The sequence below is a fragment of the Podarcis cretensis genome (genome assembly GCF_951804945.1).
Source record: "Podarcis cretensis genome assembly, chromosome: 5".
Lineage (NCBI taxonomy): Eukaryota > Metazoa > Chordata > Lepidosauria > Squamata > Lacertidae > Podarcis > Podarcis cretensis.
This window is the reverse complement of record NC_137174.1, coordinates 93,315,368-93,339,822: the sequence shown is the minus strand read 5'-3', so window position 1 is coordinate 93,339,822 and position 24,455 is coordinate 93,315,368. Positions and strand designations below refer to the sequence as shown.

At 42.0% G+C, this 24,455-nt stretch overlaps 1 protein-coding gene across 10 annotated transcripts in view; it reads right to left on the bottom strand.

The window, feature by feature from the left end:
* The window catches only part of ATP11B (ATPase phospholipid transporting 11B (putative)), an 85,973-nt gene that overhangs the window by 46,504 nt on the left and 15,014 nt on the right, over positions 1 to 24,455 (bottom strand). For all 10 annotated transcript variants that reach the window (XR_013839362.1, XR_013839363.1, XM_079977673.1 and 7 more), the window contains exons 2-13: positions 21,668 to 21,784; positions 19,687 to 19,776; positions 13,453 to 13,533; positions 11,014 to 11,121; positions 10,698 to 10,826; positions 9,656 to 9,759; positions 8,753 to 8,800; positions 6,239 to 6,303; positions 4,111 to 4,192; positions 3,101 to 3,251; positions 2,102 to 2,299; positions 163 to 321 (exon numbers count right to left, since the gene is read on the bottom strand). Coding sequence is in view for 8 of the 10 variants with exons in the window: in XM_079977673.1 (XP_079833799.1) it covers positions 163 to 321; positions 2,102 to 2,299; positions 3,101 to 3,251; positions 4,111 to 4,192; positions 6,239 to 6,303; positions 8,753 to 8,800; positions 9,656 to 9,759; positions 10,698 to 10,826; positions 11,014 to 11,121; positions 13,453 to 13,533; positions 19,687 to 19,776; positions 21,668 to 21,784 (1,332 nt within the window). In the remaining 2 variants the exon portion in view is untranslated. The remainder of the gene's footprint in view (positions 1 to 162; positions 322 to 2,101; positions 2,300 to 3,100; positions 3,252 to 4,110; positions 4,193 to 6,238; positions 6,304 to 8,752; positions 8,801 to 9,655; positions 9,760 to 10,697; positions 10,827 to 11,013; positions 11,122 to 13,452; positions 13,534 to 19,686; positions 19,777 to 21,667; positions 21,785 to 24,455) is intronic.

Genomic DNA, 24,455 nt, shown 5'->3' with positions numbered 1-24,455 from the left:
AAAAACCACACACACACCTAAACCTCTACTCAACGATCATTCAATTTTCCTATTGAACACTTCAATAAGTCCCTTTTGGAATCCAATCTTGAGGAGTGTTAAGCTACTTAACCGGAATACTACATGAGACATTAATCAATTGAAACTGGGAGAAAATCTTACCAGTCTAGGCTGTATTCCATCTGGAACATCCTCAATCAGCCCTTCTGGAACCAGTTTGCCATTGATCTCTTGGTACTTTATACCATTAATAGAACATTCCCGAAACTGCATCACATTTTCAGTTAATGTACCAGTTTTATCTGTAAACACATACTCCACCTATGGTAAGTTGAGAAGAGAGATAAGAAAAATAGGTTTAGGAGCAGTGAAACCAAGTTTGTCTGTTCCCCCACCTGCACACAAAATGTTGATGTGATCTGTAGGACACAAGGCTGAACTGGGAGTGGTACTCAAATCCCATTACACAGCAAAACACTGGGGAAAAGCCACTCTCTCACCTTTAGCGCATAAAAGTACTGTATTTTTCACTCTATAAGACGCACCAGACCATAAGACGCACCCAGTTTTTGGAGGAGGAAAACAAGAAAAAATAATATTCTGAATCTCAGAAGCCAGAACAGCAAGAGGGATCGCTGCGCAGCAATCCCTCTTGCTGTTCTGGCTTCTGGGATAGCTGCGCAGCCTGTATTCGCTCCATAAGACGCACACACATTTCCCCTTACTTTTTGGGAGGGAAAAAGTGAGTCTCATGGAGCAAAAAATACGGTACTTTCTCTTGTTTATCATGAATTGCTCACCACTGTTGACCTAACACACAAACATGCATCAAGATAACACAAATCTCTGGTTTCTGCAACCTGCATTATGGAAAGTTAGTTTTGAATGTACAAAACTGTTTTAAGCAGAGCCAGGCCACTGGTCCACTGTCCATCTTCCAGTTGGAAGAACTCTCCAATGTCTCCCCTTTCCTTTTCATTTGAAGTACTGGAATTTTGAAACTGGGGTCTTCAGGAGGCAACTATGTGCCATGCAATTTGTTCTACCATCTAGGTAATAAAAAGGATCGAGGCACTATTGCATTGCAATGAAGCCCCAACCCACAGCAATTAAAAAGCCCATTGAATTCTGACTGGCAGAATTCGAGACTTGGGAGAAGAAACAATGGAAGAGGACTGGAGGAAGTTTAAGGATTATTTACAAAAATATTATAAGTTGTATGAATGTTAAGTATTTGCACGATTTAGAAAATACCAGCTCCAGCGAATAGGCTTTGTAAAATAGAAAATTAAGTTATAAGTAAGAAAAAGTCAAAATTTAAGACAATATTTTGTTTAATTTTAAGGTATGAGCAATCGATAAAAATTACTTTAAATTTAGAAGTATAATATGTGGAAAGTACAAAATAAGGTATGAAATAAGGTAATAATTTGCTGACATTCTGATTATAAATAATGCAGGGTAAGGAGATGCAAGGAAGTCCAGTTAGTTATATAAGAAAAGTTATATTGAATGGTTGGTTATATTTTTCTTTTCTTTTTTTCTTATTATGTATTTTGAAAATTTAATAAAATATTTATAAAATAAAAAGCCCATTGAATTCTCTCTGGTCTCAGAGATTTCTACACATTTTCTAAGGGGTAGGAAACGGCTTTTTAAAACTAAAGTTCTCAAGATACTGAATGTCAGTTCAAAATTCTGCACCTTTCCCATGCTTGTGTGAATTGTGCATCACTCTGCTTATAGGTAATGCAAGGTAAGTACAGTGGTACCTAGGGTTACATACGCTTCAGGTTACACACTCCACTAAGCTAGAAATAGTGCTTCAGGTTAAGAACTTTGCTTCAGGATAAGAACAGAAATCAGGCTTCGGCGGTGCAGCAGCAACAGGAGGCCCCATTAGCTGAAGTTGTGCTTCAGGTTAAGAACAGTTTCAGGTTAAGTACAGACCTCCGGAACAAATTAAGTACTTAACCCGAGGTACCACTGTACACAAAATCACTGATCGATAACAACTTTAGAATAAATTCAGCAGATACTGGAATTATAGACTGTTCTGAACCTGGGTGGGGGAAATAATATTGAAACATCCATTCTATACCTGTCCCAGCTCTTCATTGAGGTCTGAAGTATTCACTTGGGCCTTCTCATTTGTTTCTTCATGATAGAGGTCAAGATCCCAACCAATAAAAAAAGATCCTAGAAATTTCTGCATCTCAACAGTCACGTATAGTGAAATGGGAATAATGAAGTTGTAAAGGACCAGGAAAGCAAGGAAATCTGAAATAAATCTCAGAATCTGAATGAGAAAGAAAGAGAAATATTATTCACCAAACTGAAAGTGAAACATATTTATTTAAGAAGAAATAACAATCACTGCAAAATGCCCTGCTGTCCTTTAGTCACTTGTTATCAACTGGGCACACCAACATCTCCTTCGAAAAGCTAACCTTTCTGTTTGGGTTGATATGAAAGCTTTGAACTGGGATGATTATTTTGTTTTTATTTTATTTAGGTTATAGTTGCATCTTACCTTCAGATAGCTTTGAGCGGCATCCATGGTTGCTCTACCCCCCCCCCCCGCCATATTTTATCCACAAAGCAACCCTGTGAGGTCAGTTAGTCTGAGAGATAGCGACAGAACCAAGATGACCCAGTAGGCTTTGTTGTGGTTCAGTCGGAAACAGAACTCAATTCTCTGCAATGTAAGCCTAACCACCATGCTACATCTTAAAATACACCTTTGCTATAAAATACTGGACCCTTTGCAAGCTGCCACCTTGGATGCACTGCACCATTTCCCTACGAAATCCTTTTGCAGTACTAACTTCATAGGCTAATATGCCTCTGTAGACTTGGGTAGTGCATGCACAAACCAATGCCAGTATCAGTTACTCAATGTGCAAAATGGCTTGTAACAATGGGATGTCTCTCAAACTTGGGAAACTTTCTTTCTGGCACTGCTCCCTAGAAGTGAAGAGAAGGAATCTCTGAGCAAGTAACTGTCTAACCAGCATGACTACATCCCTCTAGTACTAGGCAAGGCAGCATGGGGAGGGGGGCAAATCACCTAGAATGTGCACATAATTTTACACTGTACCTTGCTGCTGTTTCTTTCATGATCAGTTTGCTGGTTATACCAAGGCTCATGCCACTTTTCTTCAGACTGCCAGGCATATTTCAATATTGTACTCAAGATTGCTTCAAAGAGGAGGATTATTAGATAGATAATCAAAAAGGAATTCATAGACCTAAGGAAACAAAATTGGTGGGTGCCGATTTAATGCACAAATATCCACAGGATGGCAATAACCCTGTGAAAAAAGCTTCATTAGCAAGCATGGAAGACTGGGCACAATTCAAACACAACCATATGTTGCTGCAAAAACACATCCCCATGCATGTTTGTGGACGGAGATAAAAGCAACTCCAGTTAAAAAATAAGAGGGCGATTCCGTCTTTGCGTGAATATGACCTTCTAGTTTGTAGCCAGAGGTCAAAACTGCCCACAGTAGAGGGAGATTATCTTGCTCGGGACAGAAGAAAGGAAGAACTGTTCAGTCTTATGTTCCCCTCCTGTTTCTAACCATCTCTGGTTGCGCAAGAAGAACGCTGCTCTTCCCTATGAGGAACAGGGGATGCAAAGTCAGGAGGAGAAATCCTCTGTTCCCAGCCTAGGGAGGAAAGGGACTGGAAAGACAATATGGCAATGGGGGAGTTTGGAAGGACAGGCTCATTAAGCAGAAAGTGCAGCAAAGCAAATCCTTGGAGAGTGAAGGGCAAGTAGACACGGCTCATCAGTCTTAGAATACTCTGGACTACGTCAAATATTGTTGTTGTTTAGGCATGACCGACTCTTCGTGACCCCATGGACCAGAGCAGGCCAGGCACTCCTGTCTTCACATCAAATATAGAAGGCCCAATTCTCATGTCATTTTCCAGCACAACACCTCAGTTCTCTTCAAAAACTTAAGAGATTACAATAGGATTCTTTTTCCATTCCCCAGAAAATTAGCACTTAAAATTTCCAGTTTTGCAGCTTGCAATACCCTATGAGAACTTTTAAAGCATTACAATTTTCCAGTCAGTGAAAATCTGCAGGACACATACTTTTCTACTGCTGATCGTTTCTGTGATTTACTCTTGTAATTTAATGCCATCTTCGTCTCCATTCCTGTATACACTGCAACACCTACAACAAACAAAATCAATGTTTAGACTTGGTATCTGCAGCATGAGCTGATTAAAAAAAAAAAAAGCAGAGTGCTATTTTTATCGTTGTGACTGCAAAGACATACAAGAAACATTAGATTTGTAGCAATACTCTGTTATGAGAAACTGTGGGCTTGTTCAGATACAAAGCTAAATCCCAGCTTAGCGTCATGAGAGTTAGCTGCAGTGCACACTCCCTGCTACCGCCGCTGCCTCCCCAACACCGGCAACAGCTGTAAGGAGGCCTTTGAGAGTTGTTGCTTCTGTTTTAATTTAATTGCAGCTTGTTTTGCCATCCCACACTATGGACTAACTGTCGCTCACTATGGTTAGGGAAAAACCAACTGCTAACCATTGTTTATGAAGCTATTTTATTTCAACTAATTGTTGTATTAAAGGTAAAGGTAAAGGTACCCCTGCCCGTACGGGCCAGTCGTGTCCGACTCTGGGGTTGTGCGCCCATCTCACTTAAGAGGCCAGGGGCCAGCGCTGTCTGAAGACACTTCCGGGTCACGTGGCCAGCGTGACAAGCTACATCTGGCGAGCCAGCGCAGCAGACGGAAACGCCGTTTACCTTCCCGCTAGTAAGCAGTCCCTATTTATCTACTTGCACCCGGGGGTGCTTTCGAACTGCTAGGTTGGCAGGCACTGGGACCGAACGACAGGAGCGCACCCCGCCGCGGGGATTCAAACCACCGACCTGAAGATTGGCAAGTCCTAGGCGCTGAGGTTTTACCCACAGCGCCACCCGCGTTCCAATTGTTGTATTAACCATTGCTTATGCTGAACTGTGATACAAAAATGGAAGAAGCAGCCTCTGCTCTTCTCATGGTCATGCCAGAAGGGGAAAACAGGCCTGCCTTGTACAAAGTTATGTCCAAACACAGCCAATTTAAGTCCTATTGTGAGCTTTTTCTGAAGTCTGTGCTAATATCCATTATACAAGGGGTATGTGAAACCCGTTAACCATAATGTTTCAGTTGTGGAATTTCCTCCCCGAAGAGTTGTGTCTAGCATTTTCATTAAGCAGTTTGCGTTGTACACTGAAGATGCACTTCTTTACTCAGGCTTTTGACCCCAAAGAGAGAGGTTTTTAGGACTCAGCCTACTCTTGTGACTGCCATTTGTTTTCAACTGTTTTTAATATTGTATTTTAAATTGCTGCAACCCACCCCAAGACCTTATGGTGAAGGGCAGGCAATACATCAAAGTATTAATTATCATTATTATTACATTTCATCTAATGTACTGCAGTTGCACGTGAAATTTGCTTTGAAAGTAATAGCCACCTAAGTCAAACGCTCCACAAAACTGCATCAGCTTTTTCACTCTTTGAAACATGCTTGGGAAACAGCTAGTCAAGCATATAACCACCAGGGTATTAATTAAGGTATTCCAAATGGAGATATGCTGGTTTTGCAACATCTTCATTGACTTTCAGTTGGTTTCAGAGTCCAATTCAAAGTGCCTCTTTTGCCCTTTAAAAGCCCTATATTGTTTGTGTCCAGAATGCGTCAAACTCTATCTTTTCCTAAGGGGCTCTGCTCTGTGTTCACCCAAAGTATGTTTGGCAGAACGGTGGTACCTGGGACAAGGCCATCTCTGGAATGGCAGGAAGTCTGTGAAACTCCTTTCCCAAGGGACCAACTCCAACCTTTCTGTTAGTTTTTAGAAGCCAGACAGACATTTTATTCTAAAAGAAGGCTTCACGGGGCTGGTAACTGCATTTCTGGTTGATGGGTCTGCTGGGTTTCTGCAGCACATTTAGTCTGTGATTATTTTAGCAGTCTGCAGAAACTGTTCATTAATAATTATGGGTGTGGGCCCTTAAGCCACCCTGATTACTCAGGCTATGCTGGTGAATAGCAACGCCAGTGGCCTAGTCAAAGGGAGAGTGGGAAGATGATTCAAAGTACACCAAAGTGTTCCCCTCTGACTGACGCTCAAAAGATAACTACCGTACATTCTGGGAAACCTGCCTCAAGAATCTTTGAGCAATTTGTGAAATACTTATGTGGTTACAAACCAAAAATTTCTTTGGTGTTTTTCAATCTTGCTCCACGAAGTAAGAGACTTTCAGGTCCAAGAGGTCTGAAAAAGAAAGAGGTCAATTTTTATGTTGACAGAACACAATGTATCAACAGGTATTTGCTTAGATGTCCACTCCACCAATTCCAAAATGCAACTTGCACCAAATGAGAATAAACAACAGGGATAAAGCTATGGTTCATTCAAGGTGAAGAAAGCTATGCGTGACATTTCATCCTCGGTAACAGTCAAGAGCCAAACAGAACAGGTAACATTCCTATTTTGCCTAAAGTAACTGAAAACAGAAGATGAAATGGGGAGGGAGGGGAAGGAGGTATACATTTCAGTTAACATAGCTTGTTCATAAAAGGTGCTAGGGCAAGTTAATGGAAGACTGCCCTTGATAGACGTCTTAACACTATATGGACTCTCTCTGGTGTGGAGGCTACTAAATACCAGCTGGTGGGGGTGGCGGTCCCCTACTGCTGTTGATCCTCAAATCTAGTTTCTGAGCATCCTGCAGGCATCTGACTGGCCACTGGAGGAAAAAAATGCTAAACTAAAACAGACTTATAGCATGATCCCGAAGGACTTTTAATTCTACTGTGTACGTCTAAGAACTAAAGAACGTTTGGTTTCAATAAATTCACGCAACATTAATTATCTGCACATTTCAAAAATTCCTGCAGTAACTCCAGGATTATTTGTACCTGTAGCAAGTGTAGCATCTGTGTGTAATGCTCACACCACTGAACAGTGGCTGTATTAGCTTGTGTTTCTTTTAGAACGTCATTATTATCCTACCATTTAACAAGATGCAAACCTTGGGCAACTCACAATTTCATTTCCCTTTGCAAACAAGAGGTTGAACTTGTAAAATTACAGTTCTGTGTTATTTTTTACTGCAAGGACAAGAGTAACAACTCCAACTCCTCCAGTTACTCTTAACAGATACCCCTGGGGTGCTTGAAACTCCTGCTGTTCCAGTAGCTACTGTACCAGCATTTAAGGACTCTCCAGGAGAGTCAAGTCAGTAAATGGAGGCCCTCGGTCAAATAAGGCCGCTACCCAGACGAGTGTTGTCAGTCTCTTTCCCATAGCTATAACCCCAGAGAGGAAAGATATGGGGAAATGTTACGGGGAAACATTGGTGTAAGGACTTGTTTGTAAGCTACTTTAGGGGAGAAGCATGGTGCACGCCAGAAACTTCTCTGATTGACTGTCTACAGAAACCAAGTCGTTTAGGCATAAATGGGGGAACAATCATCAATTGCATTAGATCACATTTCATCTGGTGGTGGGGCAGTCTACTTAGGGAAAAACAGTTTCTATAAGACATCTGTAACTTCAGGATTAGTATATGAGAGATACATCTTCTTAAAGGATTGACATGATTAATGGATCTTATCAGCAAGAAATAAAAACTGGCTTTGCAAGTTAGTTCACTCCAAACTGGTCAAGCTGGGATACAGCAGTTCATGGCATTGCTAAGTGCAGGAAGAAGTCACAACCTATAGCCACCTCTTCAGAGTTTCTGCTACAAAGAAAGCCTAATTGCACTGGAACTGAAGTTGGCACACTCCCTACAAGCATTTATGCACTAGCAAAACAAGCTCTGGAATAAGGAAGCAAATTCTTTACTAACTACCTGAACGTTCTCTGCTACACAATAAATATGGTCATTTTCTCATAAAAATGCTATCAAAATATTGAGGAAGTAGGATGCTAGACTAAAATAGACCTACGGCCTGATCTAGCAGAGTTTTTGTGGGTTTTAATTCTGTTATGAATACCTGTCAAATAAGATTGGTGGTTTCAATAAATACACCAAATTTTTCAAGTAGCACAAAAGAAGGAAATTAAGGGGCAATCCTAAATGTGGAAAGCCAGCATAAGTTACAATGGGTTAAATAATGCTAGCGTAAAGTATGCCAGAGCCAATCTCCATTCAGGAGTCTGGCCTAAGCCTGGAAGAGGAAAAACGAGTCTTTAAAATAGAGTTGCAACACACTTTTTGCAAGCATAACTTACATGAGATTGCCAGGTCATGTAACCAAACTGAATGGGCTTAGCATAAATTAGAGGGTTTTTTTTTAATTATTTAACTCAACTCAGTTAAGGAACTGCAGCTCATGCCTCCATGATCCAGCAGCCACACCTATGTCTGATCTGGGCAGTCCCAGGCAGGCAGCAAAAACACAAAATTGTCCCATACAGAGCCAGGTCCTTGGCTCATTTTGCGCAGTATTTTGTACTGGCGGCACTTCACCAAGGCCTCAGGAAGATGCCTTTACAAAGCATTTCTATGAACTGGAGATGCGAGGCACTGAATCTGGAAAGTCTTATGTGCAAATTATGTGCTCTATCACTGAGATTCAAGCCATTTACTGAATCCCTGGTGGCTGAAGGATTGCCCCCAGCTTGGTGGTTCACAAGCTGTGGAGCCCTGCTGTAAACACATGCTGTTTGAATTCAAGGGAAATCACATGACCTTTACCAACGCTTGGCTTACCGTACTATTTCCTCAATTTGTTGACTTATTGTTATTCGTCCAACGAATCTGTGAAAGAGATTAATGTGTCAGAAAGACATATTTCTTCTATTCCAGCTCTGCGAGTTAGCAACAACTATGCAATAGAAGGAAGAGGATGTTTATTTATTTTTATAAAATTTGTCTACCACCCTTCATCCGAAGATCATAGGGCAGCTGACCAAAAAAGAAAATAAATGCGAAACGAAAACACAAAATACATAATAAAAAAACAAAACAAACCAATAACCGCCCCACCCAACCCCGTGATCTGACAAAGAAATCCTCCTGGTTTGTGGAGGATTCCAGAATGTTGCAGAGATCTGTTACAAATGCTGAAGATAGGGCAGTGCAAAAGTAACTGATTTAAAAAAGAAACTACACAGATCTCCAGAGCTTTTGAAAATTATGGGACAGTTGTTCTCATTCTACAGCTGCGCAGAGTGATGCAGATGAATGTTCAAATCTACTGACCCATTAAGTCAGGCATTGTCAACCTGGCCCCTACTGCCCACTAGTGGGCGTTTCAGGATTCTAGGTTGGCGGCAGGGGGTTCTACGGCACAAGCTGAATCCTCCTTCCATCGAGCACTGGTGGGCACTAAGAAAATTTTACCATCTAGAAAGATGCATTAGTGGGCAGTAGGTATAAAAAGGTTGACTACCCCACATTAAGTTATCTGGCCCTTTATCATTTAAGAAGTGGATGTTTCAGTCACTGCAAGGTTCTCTGCTAGTACTTACAGATTTAAGTAGCTCATGCATTCACACAGAGATTAGAATTTCTAGAAGTGTTTCCTGCAAAATCATCTAATCCTTAGAACACTATAAATATTGCTTTCCAAATCCGCTTTGGGGGGAAAAATTATATTATAAAAAATGGCACCTGTATAGATCTGCTTCTGGTTGCTGACATTCTATAACAGCTACAAGTTTGTCCAGATTGGCAACTGACTGCAATACTGCTGTTTCGGGGACTGCAACATGTGTCTGAAATAAAAAGAAATAATCACCCAGGTTCCATTAGGCAACAATAAGCAGCATATTGTGCAAATGCTATAAAGACATAGGCTTGCAAATTGCACACACATATACACACACATTAAACAGAGCTGTCTGGTTAAGATACCAACTAAGCCTCCAAACCACATCTTAAATTTTCCAGTACATCATCAGCTCCCAAAACAACACTGAGTGCACATAAACGACGATTTGTCAAGTGCTAACTTGCCAAAATGTGCATATTACCTTTTGAAAAATCAGTCAGCCGTACTATGCTGCATCTGTTCAGAAATCCAAAGTGTTTAGATTTCTCATCATTTAGCAGAGCAATGCAGATGACAGACTTATCAGGTGATTTACATGCACACCACTTGATAAAACTGTTGCAGGCTTCTGACTGATGAGCAAACACGGAAGATCAATCTTGGGTGGGGCAGCCATCCCCTCAAGTTACTGACCCCTATGCGTACAGAATGCACACATCATCACATGCACATAAGCCCTGCATCTCTGGTACGGCAGTAGTACACACACAGTTTTGTTCATAGCACAGCACATACTTTTCTTACAGATTCTTCTATCTATAGAGAGTTATAAAATTATTTTCAAGGGCAGACGGTAGTGACTATTTCAGAATCAGAATACCGTAAACACATACATCAACTGCAGTTCTGTCACTTGCTATTTTAAATGTGTACAGGTATAACTGAAATTAGGTTCATTTTTCTCCAGGTCATGTCACTACTGATGCAGACCTTGGTTTGAACAACATGCTTTGTGATTCTGATATTATGAGGTGCACCCAGGGGAATTCAACATTCTCCTTTTCTGTACGAGGGATTTGGAATATATCAATCTTGGTTATCAGGAAACAAAACCTAAATCTGTTTCTAACTTAAGGTATACAAAAGGCGATGAAAACAGACCTTAAGATTAGTTTCTCCATCCAAGCTTGCAGTAGTAACGTAGCAAGAGCCATCTGCTCTGTCAGATGACAGAAGTACGAGATCAACAGGGAAAGTTTCATCTTTGGCTACTCTGACAATATCTCCCACCTGAGAGGACAGGCAAAAATATCTGTTCAAATACACCTTCACAAAAATATTTTTGTAACTTTCATTAACACACGCTATGTAAAGCAACGGCCCTTTAAATTGCCTTTTTAATTTGCATGTATATACACACAAACACACACACACTTTTGAAATGTTCAAAATCATTTTGCACCACTCACACACCTACCCGAATGTTCTTTGATCTTGTTTTTACAAGGCCACCACTGCGAACAACATACACTGGAGCTCCATTCACTTCATTGTCTGCTTTATGGCGTAACCAATCTTCATAGCCCTGGAAAAGATGCAAAGAAGCATTTTGGGGGGGAGGGGAAAGCCAACAATACACATAACTGCCTAAGCAAAAGCACCTATGCAACCAATTTGCTGATAACTACAGGCAACTCCCAATTTATGCACATTCTATTTGCTCGCAACCGTGCACACGAGCAGTGCTGGGGAACTGGAAATGGGGAGCATCCTGGAGAGTCTGCCTGGCTCACAAACAGACCCTCCCCAGAGGATGTCCTCTCTGGGCTCCAGGCAGGTTATCCTCACAAGCTGGAGAGGCAGCAAGGCTTTATTGAGCTGCTCAGCCTAAGAGCTGACATCTGGGGTAGCGCAGCAACAGCTGTGGCTTTCCTGTGTGTCAGCTGAGAAGTCCCGCTGCCCATCCAAGCTCACGTAGAGGCTGTCACCAGAGCCCGAAGAGGAGCTCCTCTTCAGACTCTGTGGAGTGAGCCTGAGGCTTGTTGAGGTTGCTCAGCTGATGTGCGCAGGAAAGTTTCTTTCCTGCGCATCAGCTAGGCTGGTTGACAAAGCTCTGCTGTCCCTCTGGCTCACGTGAGATGAACTGTGGCACTTGTTTGTGAAATATGGGGGGGCAGCGGTGCTTGGTTGACCAGTCCAGCTAACACATGGCGAAGGTTCCTGCACATCAGCTGAGTGAGCCGGGGTGGGGAAGCAGGGCTTCCTCAGCTGACACGCAGGAAAGCTGCTGCTGCTGCTGCTATTGCACCACCCTGCACATCAGCTGTAAGGCATGGAGGCTGAGCAGTTCAACAAAGCTCCACTGCGCCTCCTTGAAGACCCTTCCAGGGGTGCTCCCCATTTTACGCAATTTTATGCACATAGGAGTCCAGAGTATAACCCCCACATAAATGGGGAGTCACCTGTATAATATTATCAAGTCAAGAACAAGGATCAGCAACTGGCAGCCCAGTTGGCTCTAGGTAGGGTGCTCCTTCCACTTTAAATTGTGTTCTGTGACCAGAAATGTAACTTTTTAGCTGGCTTTGTGATAGTTGGGCTGAGAAAAAAGTGACTTAGGATAGAAGGGGAAAATAAGCAGTATTTTGTATTGTTGATAGGCAACTCAAATTCACTCGGGAAGAGGTGACACAGATAGCCTCAGAAACTTATTAGAATTTCCATCACAGCACCTGCTTGCAGACATGCTATGACACATGTCCTCTACAAATGGGACAGGTCACGTCCACCAATGAGATAATCTGCTAGGTGTTGCAGTTCAGCTCATGTGGAATCTCTCACTGCATTGTCAAATACAGTTAATGCCGCCTTCAAGACACACTCAAGTGATTTTGCCATATTTATGGCCAGCATGTGTATTACAGAAATGTTCCAAAAGAAGACAGAGCTGGTGTGAGAACTCCTGTAGGCATGCCTGGAGAAGGGTCATGAGAGTCTAGAGGAAGCCACAGATGTCTGGTCTTCCCTTAGTTACCACTAACTTGACTGAATGCAAGGCAGTGACAGGCTGTGACAAGGCAATTACAATAGGCCTGGAGACTGGGAAGAACAAAAACAAAAACAAGATGTGTACAGCTTTCAAATACAGCATAGCCTCTCTCAGTACATAAGCTATTGTTATGCAAGAACTTACTCCTCTGGGTAAGTGTGAGGCTGCTGGAAATAAGAATTTATGATGCATACTGACATACAAAGTCCTCGCACAAAAACTGAGGGTGAGTCTGTCACTGCCCACTTAGGGGTGTTGCTATGAGTCACTGACTGCATGGCAGCGAGACAAAAATAACCCTAGGCTGACCTGCTTGATTGGCAACATAAAACATATTTACTTGTTTTCAGCTAGAAGCTAGAGTCTAGTAGAATGCTGCTCAAATCTCATGAAGGTCCAAACAGATGCAACAGCAGCAGACGTGCCCAGAACTTGGCTGGCCGAGCTCCATTACATACAAACCATCTCCCATTCTATCTCAGATGAACTGACAAATCCATAGAACATGTACAACAAACTCATATCTGGACTCTGCTCCACAACTGTCCATTTCTGCCCAAGATTCTCCACTCACTGGTGTATAGAAATGATGAATTTGACATGTTTCAGGTCAGAATTGTAGGTCACATAAGCCATTCTTGTAGCAAGTTTATCCTCTGCAACATACAGGATTGCACAGGGAGGCATCATGACATCATGTTAAGCACTGCTTTGCAGTGTGATGATGCCACAGCACAAGGGAAGCAGCCCTACACATTCTGGAAGACAGGGAAGTAATCTGAACACAGGGAAGTTCTATTCTGTATTACACAAAGCATGTCCATCTGCCCTAAGCGAGTACCTTCTAAAGCACCTGTGTTTCCTTACCTGCTTTATGGCAGTCACAGTTATTACAAAAAACAATGGCAATCCACTGGTTATTGGACTTGTAGGTGTATCTATCATAAGCTGGAGAGGAAAACAAAGATGAAGACAGCGTCAGCACATGCCACAATAGTACACTGAACAGAGGGCTCTACAAGTCTTAGTTGGGCTTGGTAGCTAGCCAATGTTTGTGGCTGGCATTGACTTTGCCCCATCCCCAACTCTTCTCCTCTACCACATGAACTTTTGGGAATGGTATGCTGGTTCCAAGTGGTTGCAAAGCCTGGTCGAATGTTAGGCATGTACCAATCAAAGTGCAGGGCTCATCCCTGATGTCATGTTGGGCTTTAGAAGCATTTAGGACAACAGCAAGTGGGAATGAAGAAAACATGGTGTCCATCAGTCTAGGCTGAGCACAAGGAGTGGACACAGGTCTGAAAAGTGGCTCCCTAGATTTCCACTCTCAGCACAGAGAGGACTGCTCACAGAGCTGCTGGGAGAAGGGCACATGTGAAACAAGATTTCAGCATGACTGAGACTGAAGTTGCACAATGCCTAGCAATGTACCTTAATCCTAACTAACAGGTTCCCTTTGCTCTTATTGCAAAATAGGCAATCACAATTTGCCCTATTACCACTGTTGCGCTAACTGCAGCAGAAAATATCAACAAACTCTGCTTTTATTGCTTTCATGCTGGAAAGAAAACGCCATCTTGCAGGATATGCTGCACGTGTTCAGGAAAATAAATGAACGGAACAGCAATTATTCAGAAACTGACATTAATCCAAGAGACTTCCTACCTCTAAGGAGGATTTAACACATCTCTAGGAAGCTAGAATAAGAGATTTTATGCAAACATTCATGAAGGAATTTCAAGGATTAGCATCCTATATAGCCAATCTTTATTGAAAAACAGTTTAGGGCAACGTAGTGACATGTCATCCACTTTGAACACTTAAGTTTCACTTAAAGGAGCCAATATGCGGGACCGCCTCTCCTGGTATGGCCCACAGAGGAACTTACGATCTTCAAACAAAAACATCTTGGAGGTCCCAGGCCACAGAGAGGTTAGGCTAGCCTCAACCAGAGCCAGAGCTTTTTCGGCTGTGGCTCCGATCTGGTGGAACGCTCTGCCACAGGAGACTAGGGCCCTGCAGGACTTGACATCTTTCCGCAGGGCCTGCAAGACAGAGCTGTTCCGCCAAGCCTTTGGCCAGGGCACAGCCTGACTCCCTCCTTTGGCAATCTTCAGAGAACTCTACCCAGTGGTTGCCATCAACCATTTGATTTGAAGTAATTTTTAAATGAAATGATTTTAAAATGTTGTCTTATTGTTGTTAGCCGCCCTGAGCCTGGCTTCGGCTGGGGAGGGCGGGATATAAATAAAAAAATATTATTATTAGTAGTAGTAGTAGTCCAAATTGCTTTGTTTGTAGAGAACTAGTTTTAAGGCTTGCCTACTTATTAGGTATCAGTTTGCAGCTAAGTACCACTTGGTATTTGTTTTGACAACAAGCTTAGTCACACTTTCATGCAGCGGCATGGGAGGTGCTGCCTTGTGGTCAATCTAAACCATCTGGAAGACTGTGTGGTGCATGCAGCAGATAACGTGAGCAAGTGAGCGAAGTAACCACACAGTGGCACCAGTTAAGTTCTTTCCCACCCACTCACTGAGGCAAATGGCACCAACCAATTCAAGCATACACCTAAGGAGTATGGCATTGAACAAGAGGTGAGCAAAACCCTGTGTAGGAGAGGTGATTGAGCGAGTGGCTGCTGAACAACTCCAGGCACGCATGGAAGAAGCGGACCATTTGGATCCCTTCCAGTCGGGATTCAGGCCTCATCATGGGACTGAAACTGCCTTGGTCGCACTGGTTGATGATCTCCGGCGGGCTAGGGACAAAGGTGAGAGCTGTTTCCTAGTTCTGCTGGATCTCTCAGCGGTGTTTGATACCATCAACCATAACATCCTTCTGGACCGTCTTGAGGGGCTGGGAGCTGGGGGCACTGTCATACAGTGGTTCCGCTCCTTCCTCCTGGGCCGTGTTCAGAAAGTGGTGGTGGGGGATGAGTGTTCAGACCCCTGGGCTCTCACTTGTGGGGTGCCTCAGGGTTCTGTCCTCTCCCCCATGCTTTTCAACATCTACATGCAGCCGCTGGGAGAGATCATCAGGGGGTTTGGGCTGGGTGTTCATCAGTATGCGGATGATACCCAGCTCTACCTCTCTTTCAAATCAGAACCAGTGAAGGCGGTGAAGGTCCTGTGTGAGTGTCTGGAGGCGGTTGGAGGATGGATGGCGGCTAACAGATTGAGATTGAATCCTGACAAGACAGAAGTACTGTTTCTGGGGGACAGGAGGCGGGCAGGTGTGGAGGACTCCCTGGTCCTGAATGGGGTAACTGTGCCCCTGAAGGACCAGGTGCGCAGCCTGGGAGTCATTTTGGACTCACAGCTGTCCATGGAGGCACAGGTTAAATCCGTGTCCAGGGCAGCTGTGTACCAGCTCCATCTGGTACGCAGGCTGAGACCCTATCTGCCTGTGGACTGCCTCGCCAGAGTGGTGCATGCTCTGGTTATCTCCCGCTTGGACAACTGCAATGCACTCTATGTGGGGCTACCTTTGAAGGTGACCCGGAAACTACAACTAATCCAGAACGCAGCAGCCAGACTGGTGACAGGGAGCGGCCACCGAGACCATATAACACCGGTCTTGAAAGACCTACATTGGCTCCCAGTACGTTTCCGAGCACAATTCAAAGTGTTGGTGCTGACCTTTAAAGCCCTAAACGGCCTCGGTCCAGTATACCTGAAGGAGCGTCTCCACCCCCATCGTTCTACCCGGACACTGAGGTCCAGCACCGAGGGCCTTCTGGCGGTTCCCTCACTGCGAGAAGCCAAGTTACAGGGAACCAGGCAGAGGGCCTTCTCGGTAGTGGCGCCCTCCCTGTGGAATGCCCTCCCACCAGATGTCAAAGAGAACAACAACTACCAGACTTTTAGAAGACATCTGAAGGCAGCCCTGTTTAGGGATGCTTTTAATGTTTGATGTATCATAGTATTTTAATATTCTTTTGGAAGCTGCCCAGAGTGGCTGGGGAGGCCCAGCCAGATGGGCGGGGTATAAATAATAAATTATTATTATTATTATTATTAATTATTATTATTATTATTATTAATACCGTGAACACAGAAACAGGGCTCACACAGCACAAATTTGACTAATGGCTTGTAGCTTCTTACAATCCCAGGTGCTGACGCTAACCACCATAAGAACAGCGCCACAAACATGTGGGAAAGGATATCTTTGAAACTGCTGGCTAGCAATGCATTTATCAGGACATGTTGTTTCCAACTCTACACCAAGAGTCCTAGATTCTGCGCTCCTGAGTTACAAATTCATTTACATCCATTTTGCATGCTCCAAAGGCACCTTTTCCAGCATCCTTTATGTTCTGTAAGGACTTGTATTTTTTTAAATTTGGAAGTAGCATTTGACATCAAAAAGCATCTCTAATGAAAACAAAGGCTATACCAACAGCCAGGTTGAAAGAGCCTGGGCTGCAGATTCTACTGTGCATGGTAAGCCATGAAACCTGTATGCTATCTACAGAGCTCTAAAGCTCTACAAAGAGTGAAATGTTTCCAGTTCTCATAAACTGCAGCCAGTATGTCCAGTAATCAGGGATGGGAGCTGTAGTCCTGCAACGTGTGGAAAGCCACACAGTCTGCCTTTTCCAAGTTTAGCATCATGCATGAATGTGGCTTATGGGACTTCACTTTTGCAACCATGAAGTCAGTCAGTAGTCTACTGGAATGAGGTACAATCGTTTGAAGAGCATTTAAGTCGGTCTTTTGTTTCCTGGGTTTTGTTTGTTAACTGTATGCTAGATGGCTTCTTGCTTTGTTTTGTGTTTTCATTGTAAATCCAGTCTGAACTCCTTTGTGGAAGAGGTATAAAAAATTAAATATGCTAGTTCAAGCCAATTTCATTGGGGGCGGGGTGAGGAGTGTGTGTGTGTGTGTGTGTGTGTGTGTGTGTATGCATGCACTGAAATCCGTTAATATTATCCCAGTACTGATTCTAACCTTATTTGCAAACAGAACAAGTGTTGCAAATTAAATTGCATTTTTCAATTTGTCTCCCTGACAGAAATTGAAAGCATTCAAGCACCAACTAGGAAGTACAGGAAAGTGAGCCAAATGAGCCCAAGTAGTTCATATTGACAATGCAGTTCAGTAGAACTCGCTGCTCAAACATTAACATTTGTGTGTTTTCTTATGAACCAGCTTTTCCTGGATGTCAGGATTCCTTTCTTTCTCAGATCTATTTTTAGAGGGGAAGAGGCTTCAACAGAACTTGTGAAATAAGCTGTAAAAAGTGTAAAGGAAAGCCTGTTCCCGATGACTCACAACTAGATGACATCACTATATGCCAACCTGCACAGACTACTCAGAAGAGAGAAAAGAACCTTTATACATGTTTATTGAGAACCTGATTTTCCAGGTGCTTTTAGAGGTTTCATGGTTTCCCGCCCTCTTTGCCCTCACTTTTTAAAAATTTATTAAATGGCTACAAATGGATTCTTGATGTACTATTTTTATGCAGAAATCCCAGCGAATATTCTGAAATCACCCAGTATAGAACTGACCAATGATACAAAATGAAACAAACAAACAAATGAAACCAAACCAAGCCCAGTTTGCAAAGGGAGTGTGCATGTGCACAATATGGAACCGAAGGTTGTGTCAACACTTGTGTCCTGTTGTCAGGGGCCAGTTACTGCTACCACACAGCTCACGCTGCACTGAATCCAACAGGCTGGTCCTAGTTGTTCCTGGTCGTGACACATCAAGGGGACTTGTTCAGTGCCAGGTTGAAGCTTAAGAGCCCATGCCAGGAGGCAGTACTTTTGTTAAGACCCTCCTACCACAGCTGGGGCAAGGAAGCATGTCTAATACCTTTAGAAAGGGTTGCCTTGTCATGGACTGCAAAGTTCTGTCATGACCCAATATTACAACTGGAGGAAAGGTGCATTAGACCAAAGGTAGAAGGGGTGGGTTGAGGTTTAAACTGCACATTTATTATCTATCACTGAGAGACATCAAGGTTGTGAAGGAACACTTCAGTAATGCTCTCTTAGGAAATTATGCTCTCTCATATACATTTCTAGAAGGGTGCTTTATGACTTTGCAGTCTAAAGTGCGTTTTGAAATTACTTAGCAGTTTTGGACAATATTCAAACTTTAGGTTGCCTGATAGGTATTGCACCTGTTATTACAAAGCAATTTAGAGGCATTTTAATACTCTGATACAGCACTGCAGCAAAACAGCCAATATAACTCCAAGCACAGCCAGCCCAAAGGCCAGCCCAACTGAGTAAGAGGGCTGATCAGGTCGCCAGGGAGAAATCTACCCTGCCATCTGACTGGTTATTAAATAAATAGCAGAGGAGAAAGAGATGATTTAACTCTCAAGCTCTCCTTCATATGTTATAGGGGATGCTCCTTATTGACACGAGTTTGAGAAACTCCCTATCAGATTACCAAAACAAGCAAAAAGGATGTCCTTTCTTATTTTGACAGTGATGGAATGCATGTCACCATGCATTTATGCTCCAAAGCCGATGCCTGAGAATTCTAACTTTCCTGAATTCTTTTCTATTCATGGTAGGTGGGTAGTGAGAATATGCAAAGTGTATCACATCAAGCAAGTTACCTGGTCATTTTCTGGCTTAGCAAGAAATGAATAGAGATGACCTCTCCCACTCCCACTTCAGAGCAAATCCATTACTATTGACTATCTCGCTCTTACCAGCAACATTTGACTATAAATTTATTTCAGAGTTTTAACTCTTCCTTCTAAATTATTCAGGTAGGTAGCCGTGTTGGTCCTACGCAGTTGGTCTAAGGTACTATTGGACAATTTTTGTTATTCTAAATTATTGTATTAAAAATCAAATTCACTGGAAACCTTTGACATTGCAAATTCACTGGAAGCCTTTGACATTGCAAAATGTCAAGGCTTAATTCTATGCATTAAGAGTCACTAAACCAAACCCTCATACACTAGCATCCTTATATTCAACAATAAACAACCATAACAATCAATTCCCATATCCAAGAGTACACATCTGTTATATATCCTAAAGCAATGCTAGATTACCCAATCACTTAGAAGCCTATAAATCACTTAAAGCTTATTTTGGTATTAAGCGGAATATAAATGACTTACCTGAACCAAAAATATAATAAGAAAATAAAAGTTGGCTACCCTTCTGAACTGCTCAAATAAATTTTTGGGAACAAAATTCCATACAGTATACTGTAAGAGAAAAAAAATATCAACAGTTACAAGCAGCATCACAAGCCACACTGCAGAAGAGAAAACAATTTTCAGCTTTAAATATTAGGGAGTTTCCCCAAGAAATTTATTAAGTGGATCTAAAATAAGATAACCCTCTTCCCAAAATCTCATTTCAAAAAAATTGTTACCATTAGTTTAACACCACACCAAGGAAAAGACTTTAGAGAAAGCAATAAGCGACTGAAAAACTTGTTTTCCAAGTCCAGCTTTTGACCACCTAAAATCTGGCAGAGGGGTGACAAATGATTTCCCCCAAATCACTGTCACCTCCCCCACACTTGACATCACATGTGATGCGTCTTATACATGGAAAAATACGATGGATTATATTATACCTAATAAAGGATTTACATTTTCCTGAACTTACACCAATGCATTATAAATGCACTTTTTCCCACAAAATGGCCATAAAATTATTTGACCTCTCTGACTTTGAATACATTAGTCACTTTGATTGTTTATATGTTTAACAAAGTCAAACTGGACTGGATAAAATGTCTTTCCTTTCTTTTTTTTACAATCCTCTATAGAATCGAACTTTTGGGGTTAGCTTTTAAGACATGGCCAGCTACCAGACTTTGTCATACCAAGTTTACATCGTGGCTTTTCCCTAATATTTCCAAATGCATGTGATGGACAGTCTTGCTGTAATCTGTAAATAACCAGTTAATTCTCTCCCCCCCCCCCCTTTACAAAACACATATACACAATACAATACACAGAGTGGGAACTAGAGATACTACATCTCCAGTACTTCGGAGAAAATGATGGTGGGGTGGAAGGCAATTTAATAGGCATAAGGTGCCAACAGAAAATGTTTTTAAGCATTGCTTGCTTTCCTTGCAATGACACAGAATACATTGACTTCTTACTCCATAATTTTGTCCATGCAGCATTGCCTATTGTAACTATTGCCTATTTGCCTATTGCAAAGCATAAGGTCCCATTTCCCAACATTCTTTTAGCCTTTGCAGGGTTCTCGTTTCTAAAAAGTTATCTAAAGGAATAAACTGACAGCGAGTTTTAAAAACCTGCCCTGTAGAATCTACGGTTGCCGCCAGCACCATTCATTCAAATTCACTCAGATTTATCACCAGCCAAGTTTCACCAAAATATTGTGCTAATAGTCATTCATACTCTGCTATTCTTTTTCAGCATCCACTGTCATGACATCTGGCCAGCACTGGGGGGGAGTTTAACTTCTTATTCTTTTATGGAATACAGACACGGTCCCTAACAAATTCTCTTTTAAGCAGTGAGCAGAAAATCAGTGTACTGACCAAGAATAGGCAGTTTGGGGAATATACTGGACTTTGGTTTAATGGATTAATTGGAAAGGTCAATCATACATTAAGTATTAATTTTAAAGAAGCCCCGATCTCTATGTGAGTCACGGGATTGCTTTGTAAACATTTCCTACTTAACGAAATCATCCTCACACCCTAGATGTGCTGGTGCATGTCAAACCATGCCCCAAAACTCAGAATTAGGACCAACCCAATGATTTTCTTGTACATGTTGCAAATGGAGACGTCAATACATATCCAGCAGGTGGATGAACGGTTTTGCATTATTTGATAATGCTGTAACAGCAGTTGTTTTAGACTTTACAGGAAAACAAGGCATTCAGAAGTTAAGTGTGCTACAATCAATGTGAAAATACACTAATATGTAGGTACATACTATTGCTGGTATGAAATCTGAGCTTTTGGACGTATGTTTTTTAGTTCGGCTGCTGGTTGGTTATTTTTTTGTATTCTGACGTGACCTAAATAGACAAAATCAAAACCTACCTTTATCCAGCATGCTGGACAAAGCAAAAATTCAGGTAGGTAAAGGTTCCCCTTACCTTAGAGGAGATTATTCTGTTTTCTGCAAACTTCTGAGGAACATAATGACCATGCTGAGGAAAACGATTGGCTATATAAATAGTTCGGTTATCACTCTGATGTGGTGGGTCAAAACCCTGAAAGAAGAAAAGTGATTCTACTTATATCCACAAATAATTTCTACAGTGTTTACAATATGTGATATCAAGTAAGTCTTGATTTTATCCTCAGAAGATAGTGGGTGGTACTCAGCTAAGTTTTACTCAGAGTAGATCCATTGAAATTAATGATCCTAACTATGTTATGGCACTATCTTCAATAGAGCTACTCTAATACCACCAAATAACTCCTTGCCCAAGGGCAACCAGTAGACCTCAGTGATAAGCATGCACTGAAACTAGCATTCAACATCTAACCCAAAGATTATGTTTACTGCTATAGAAATCCCCAACAGTTTAAACAATTAATTTCCACAATTAAAAAACTCTGCTGAATTCAACATATGGTAGAAAGAAGGAACATCTGCTAGTCATTCCTGAAATGCTCTTTAATATAATTTAAATACATTGATTAATGGTATTATTTTAACCTTTGTATTGTTTCCCAAGAGTTTTGGACAAGAGCCATGAAAACAAGTATGAATTTAGGCAGCTGTCAAAAAGTATACAAGTTTCAGAAGAAATTAGCACCTGCAGGCAGTGCAAGTTAAGGAAAAATTACTGGTTTTCTGCCAGAGCACATAAAAAGCAGGAACTGGGGTGATGGTGCAGAATGAATACAACAAAGCGAAGTGGAAACAGATACCAAAAGGCAGAAGACATTTGTACAGAAAGTAGGAAGTGAGGTCCTAAAAGTAGCAAGTGAGGTGGCAAAAGGTTTGATACAGAGCAAAACCCACAAGAGTTAGTCACCAGATACGAGACCCACACATCCGTTGCCCGGATTTCGCACTGTGAGAAGTGGGGGAAGGAGGGAGGGAGGGAGGGAGGGAGGGAGAAAGAAAGACGGCAGGAGAAGAAGAGCACCCCACCCTTTGCCTGTCCCAGCCATTGTTCACGAACGCAAAACTAAGCACGTATCTCCTCACCCTACAGAGAGGAAGGAAATACAGGCACTTGGCCAGCTAACTTCCACTGCCTCCTCAAAATGACCATGCGGCAGAACTAGCTACTGACCAGGGGTGTGAAGACTACCTCCTCCTCTTCCCCAACTCCTCTGACTTGTACAGAGAAACCTGTGGGACTGGCATCTCATTTAGCTGGAATACACTCTCAAGTGGCAAGAGTCAGAGAATTTAGGGCAGGCACAGGCAAACTCGGCCCTCCAGATGTTGTGGGACTACAATTCCCATCATCCCTGACCACTGGTCCTGTTAGCATCTGGCCATTAAACAAAATTTCCTCTAATGGTTCATTCCATTCCCTAGTAAGCATTATAAAGCCAAAACGCCAAAATAGAGCAAGAAAACTCATCAATACAGAGAATAGAAAAAAACTACTTGCAATCAAGTAAAGAACAAGAAGTAGAGCAACATGTGCAACTGAAGGTCAATAGAGAATTAAAACCATCTGACCCAAAAGATAAATATGTGTGGTGCCAAACTATGGTCAGGGTCCAAAAAGTGATTTTGTGGCATGACCAATGAATTGACTGTGACCAGTAGCTTTCTTTTTAACAAAATTCTGAGATTTTTATATATTAAAAGCAGTTTAAAGCCTTTATAAACAATAAACACTCTTTTAAAACTCCCCTGGGTTTCAAAGATGTTTGTTATGGGGCAAAATGAACTGAGGATCCCTTGGGCCTATGGTATTTGGGAATTAGAAGATTTGGGAATTAGAAGATTTTATACCTTTCTGAATATCCTATACAACTTGTCAGTGTTGCAACTACAATTTATTTAATAACTGCTAAGTTATTAGGCAGGGCGGACCTGAAAAAAAGTTGGAAACTATCTTTTCAGTCAAAATTACTTAAGATGCAAAATTCTTTGCCAATGTTCCACACAGCACTGGCAAAACACCATGTTATTTTCTTAACTGGAAGGGGCAAGTCCATTACTAGCTGTTTTATTATGTAAGAATGAGTCAGTGGCAATGAGTTTGAGATTTTTTTTTTAATTGCTGGTGCACGAGAATTTTGCAAAGTTACTTTTCCTGCTATATTTTCCTCTCCAAATGCACTAATTCAACGGCTGGTATTTGGTCCTGTGTAGATAAAATGTTTGTTGTCAAATTTTTCAACTGAAGGCCATGGCCAACTACTCCTAGATAGAAAGACTTGGAACTGGACTTTCCTGGTGTGGGAAATTGCTACGAAGAGCCTTCAACTGTTCAGTTTCAATCAGCCTTCTCCAAAGCATTTGGAGAGCACAATTTCCATCTTTCCTACCTACACATTGGCCATGTGGCGGAGGCTGATGGTTGCTGCAGTCCAAAATAATAATAAATAATAATAATAATAAAAATTTTTATTTATATCCCGCCCTCCCCAGCCAAAGCAGAACTCAGGGCGGCTAACAATAAAATAATAATAATAGTAGAGAACACCAAGTACATGAAGGCCAGTTTAGAGAGGTTCTTACACTCAGAAGCAATTATTGTCCCCTGAACTGTTCATTATTAAGGTAATTTCTTCCTTATCTTACATCAGCTCACACATGCTGTGACCTAGTAGACCAGGCATAGGCAAACACGGCCCTCCAGATGTTTTGGGACTACAACTCCCATCATCCCTAGCTAACAGGACCAGTGGTCATGAATGATAGGAACTGTGTCCCAAAACATCTGGAGGGCCGAGTTTGCCTAT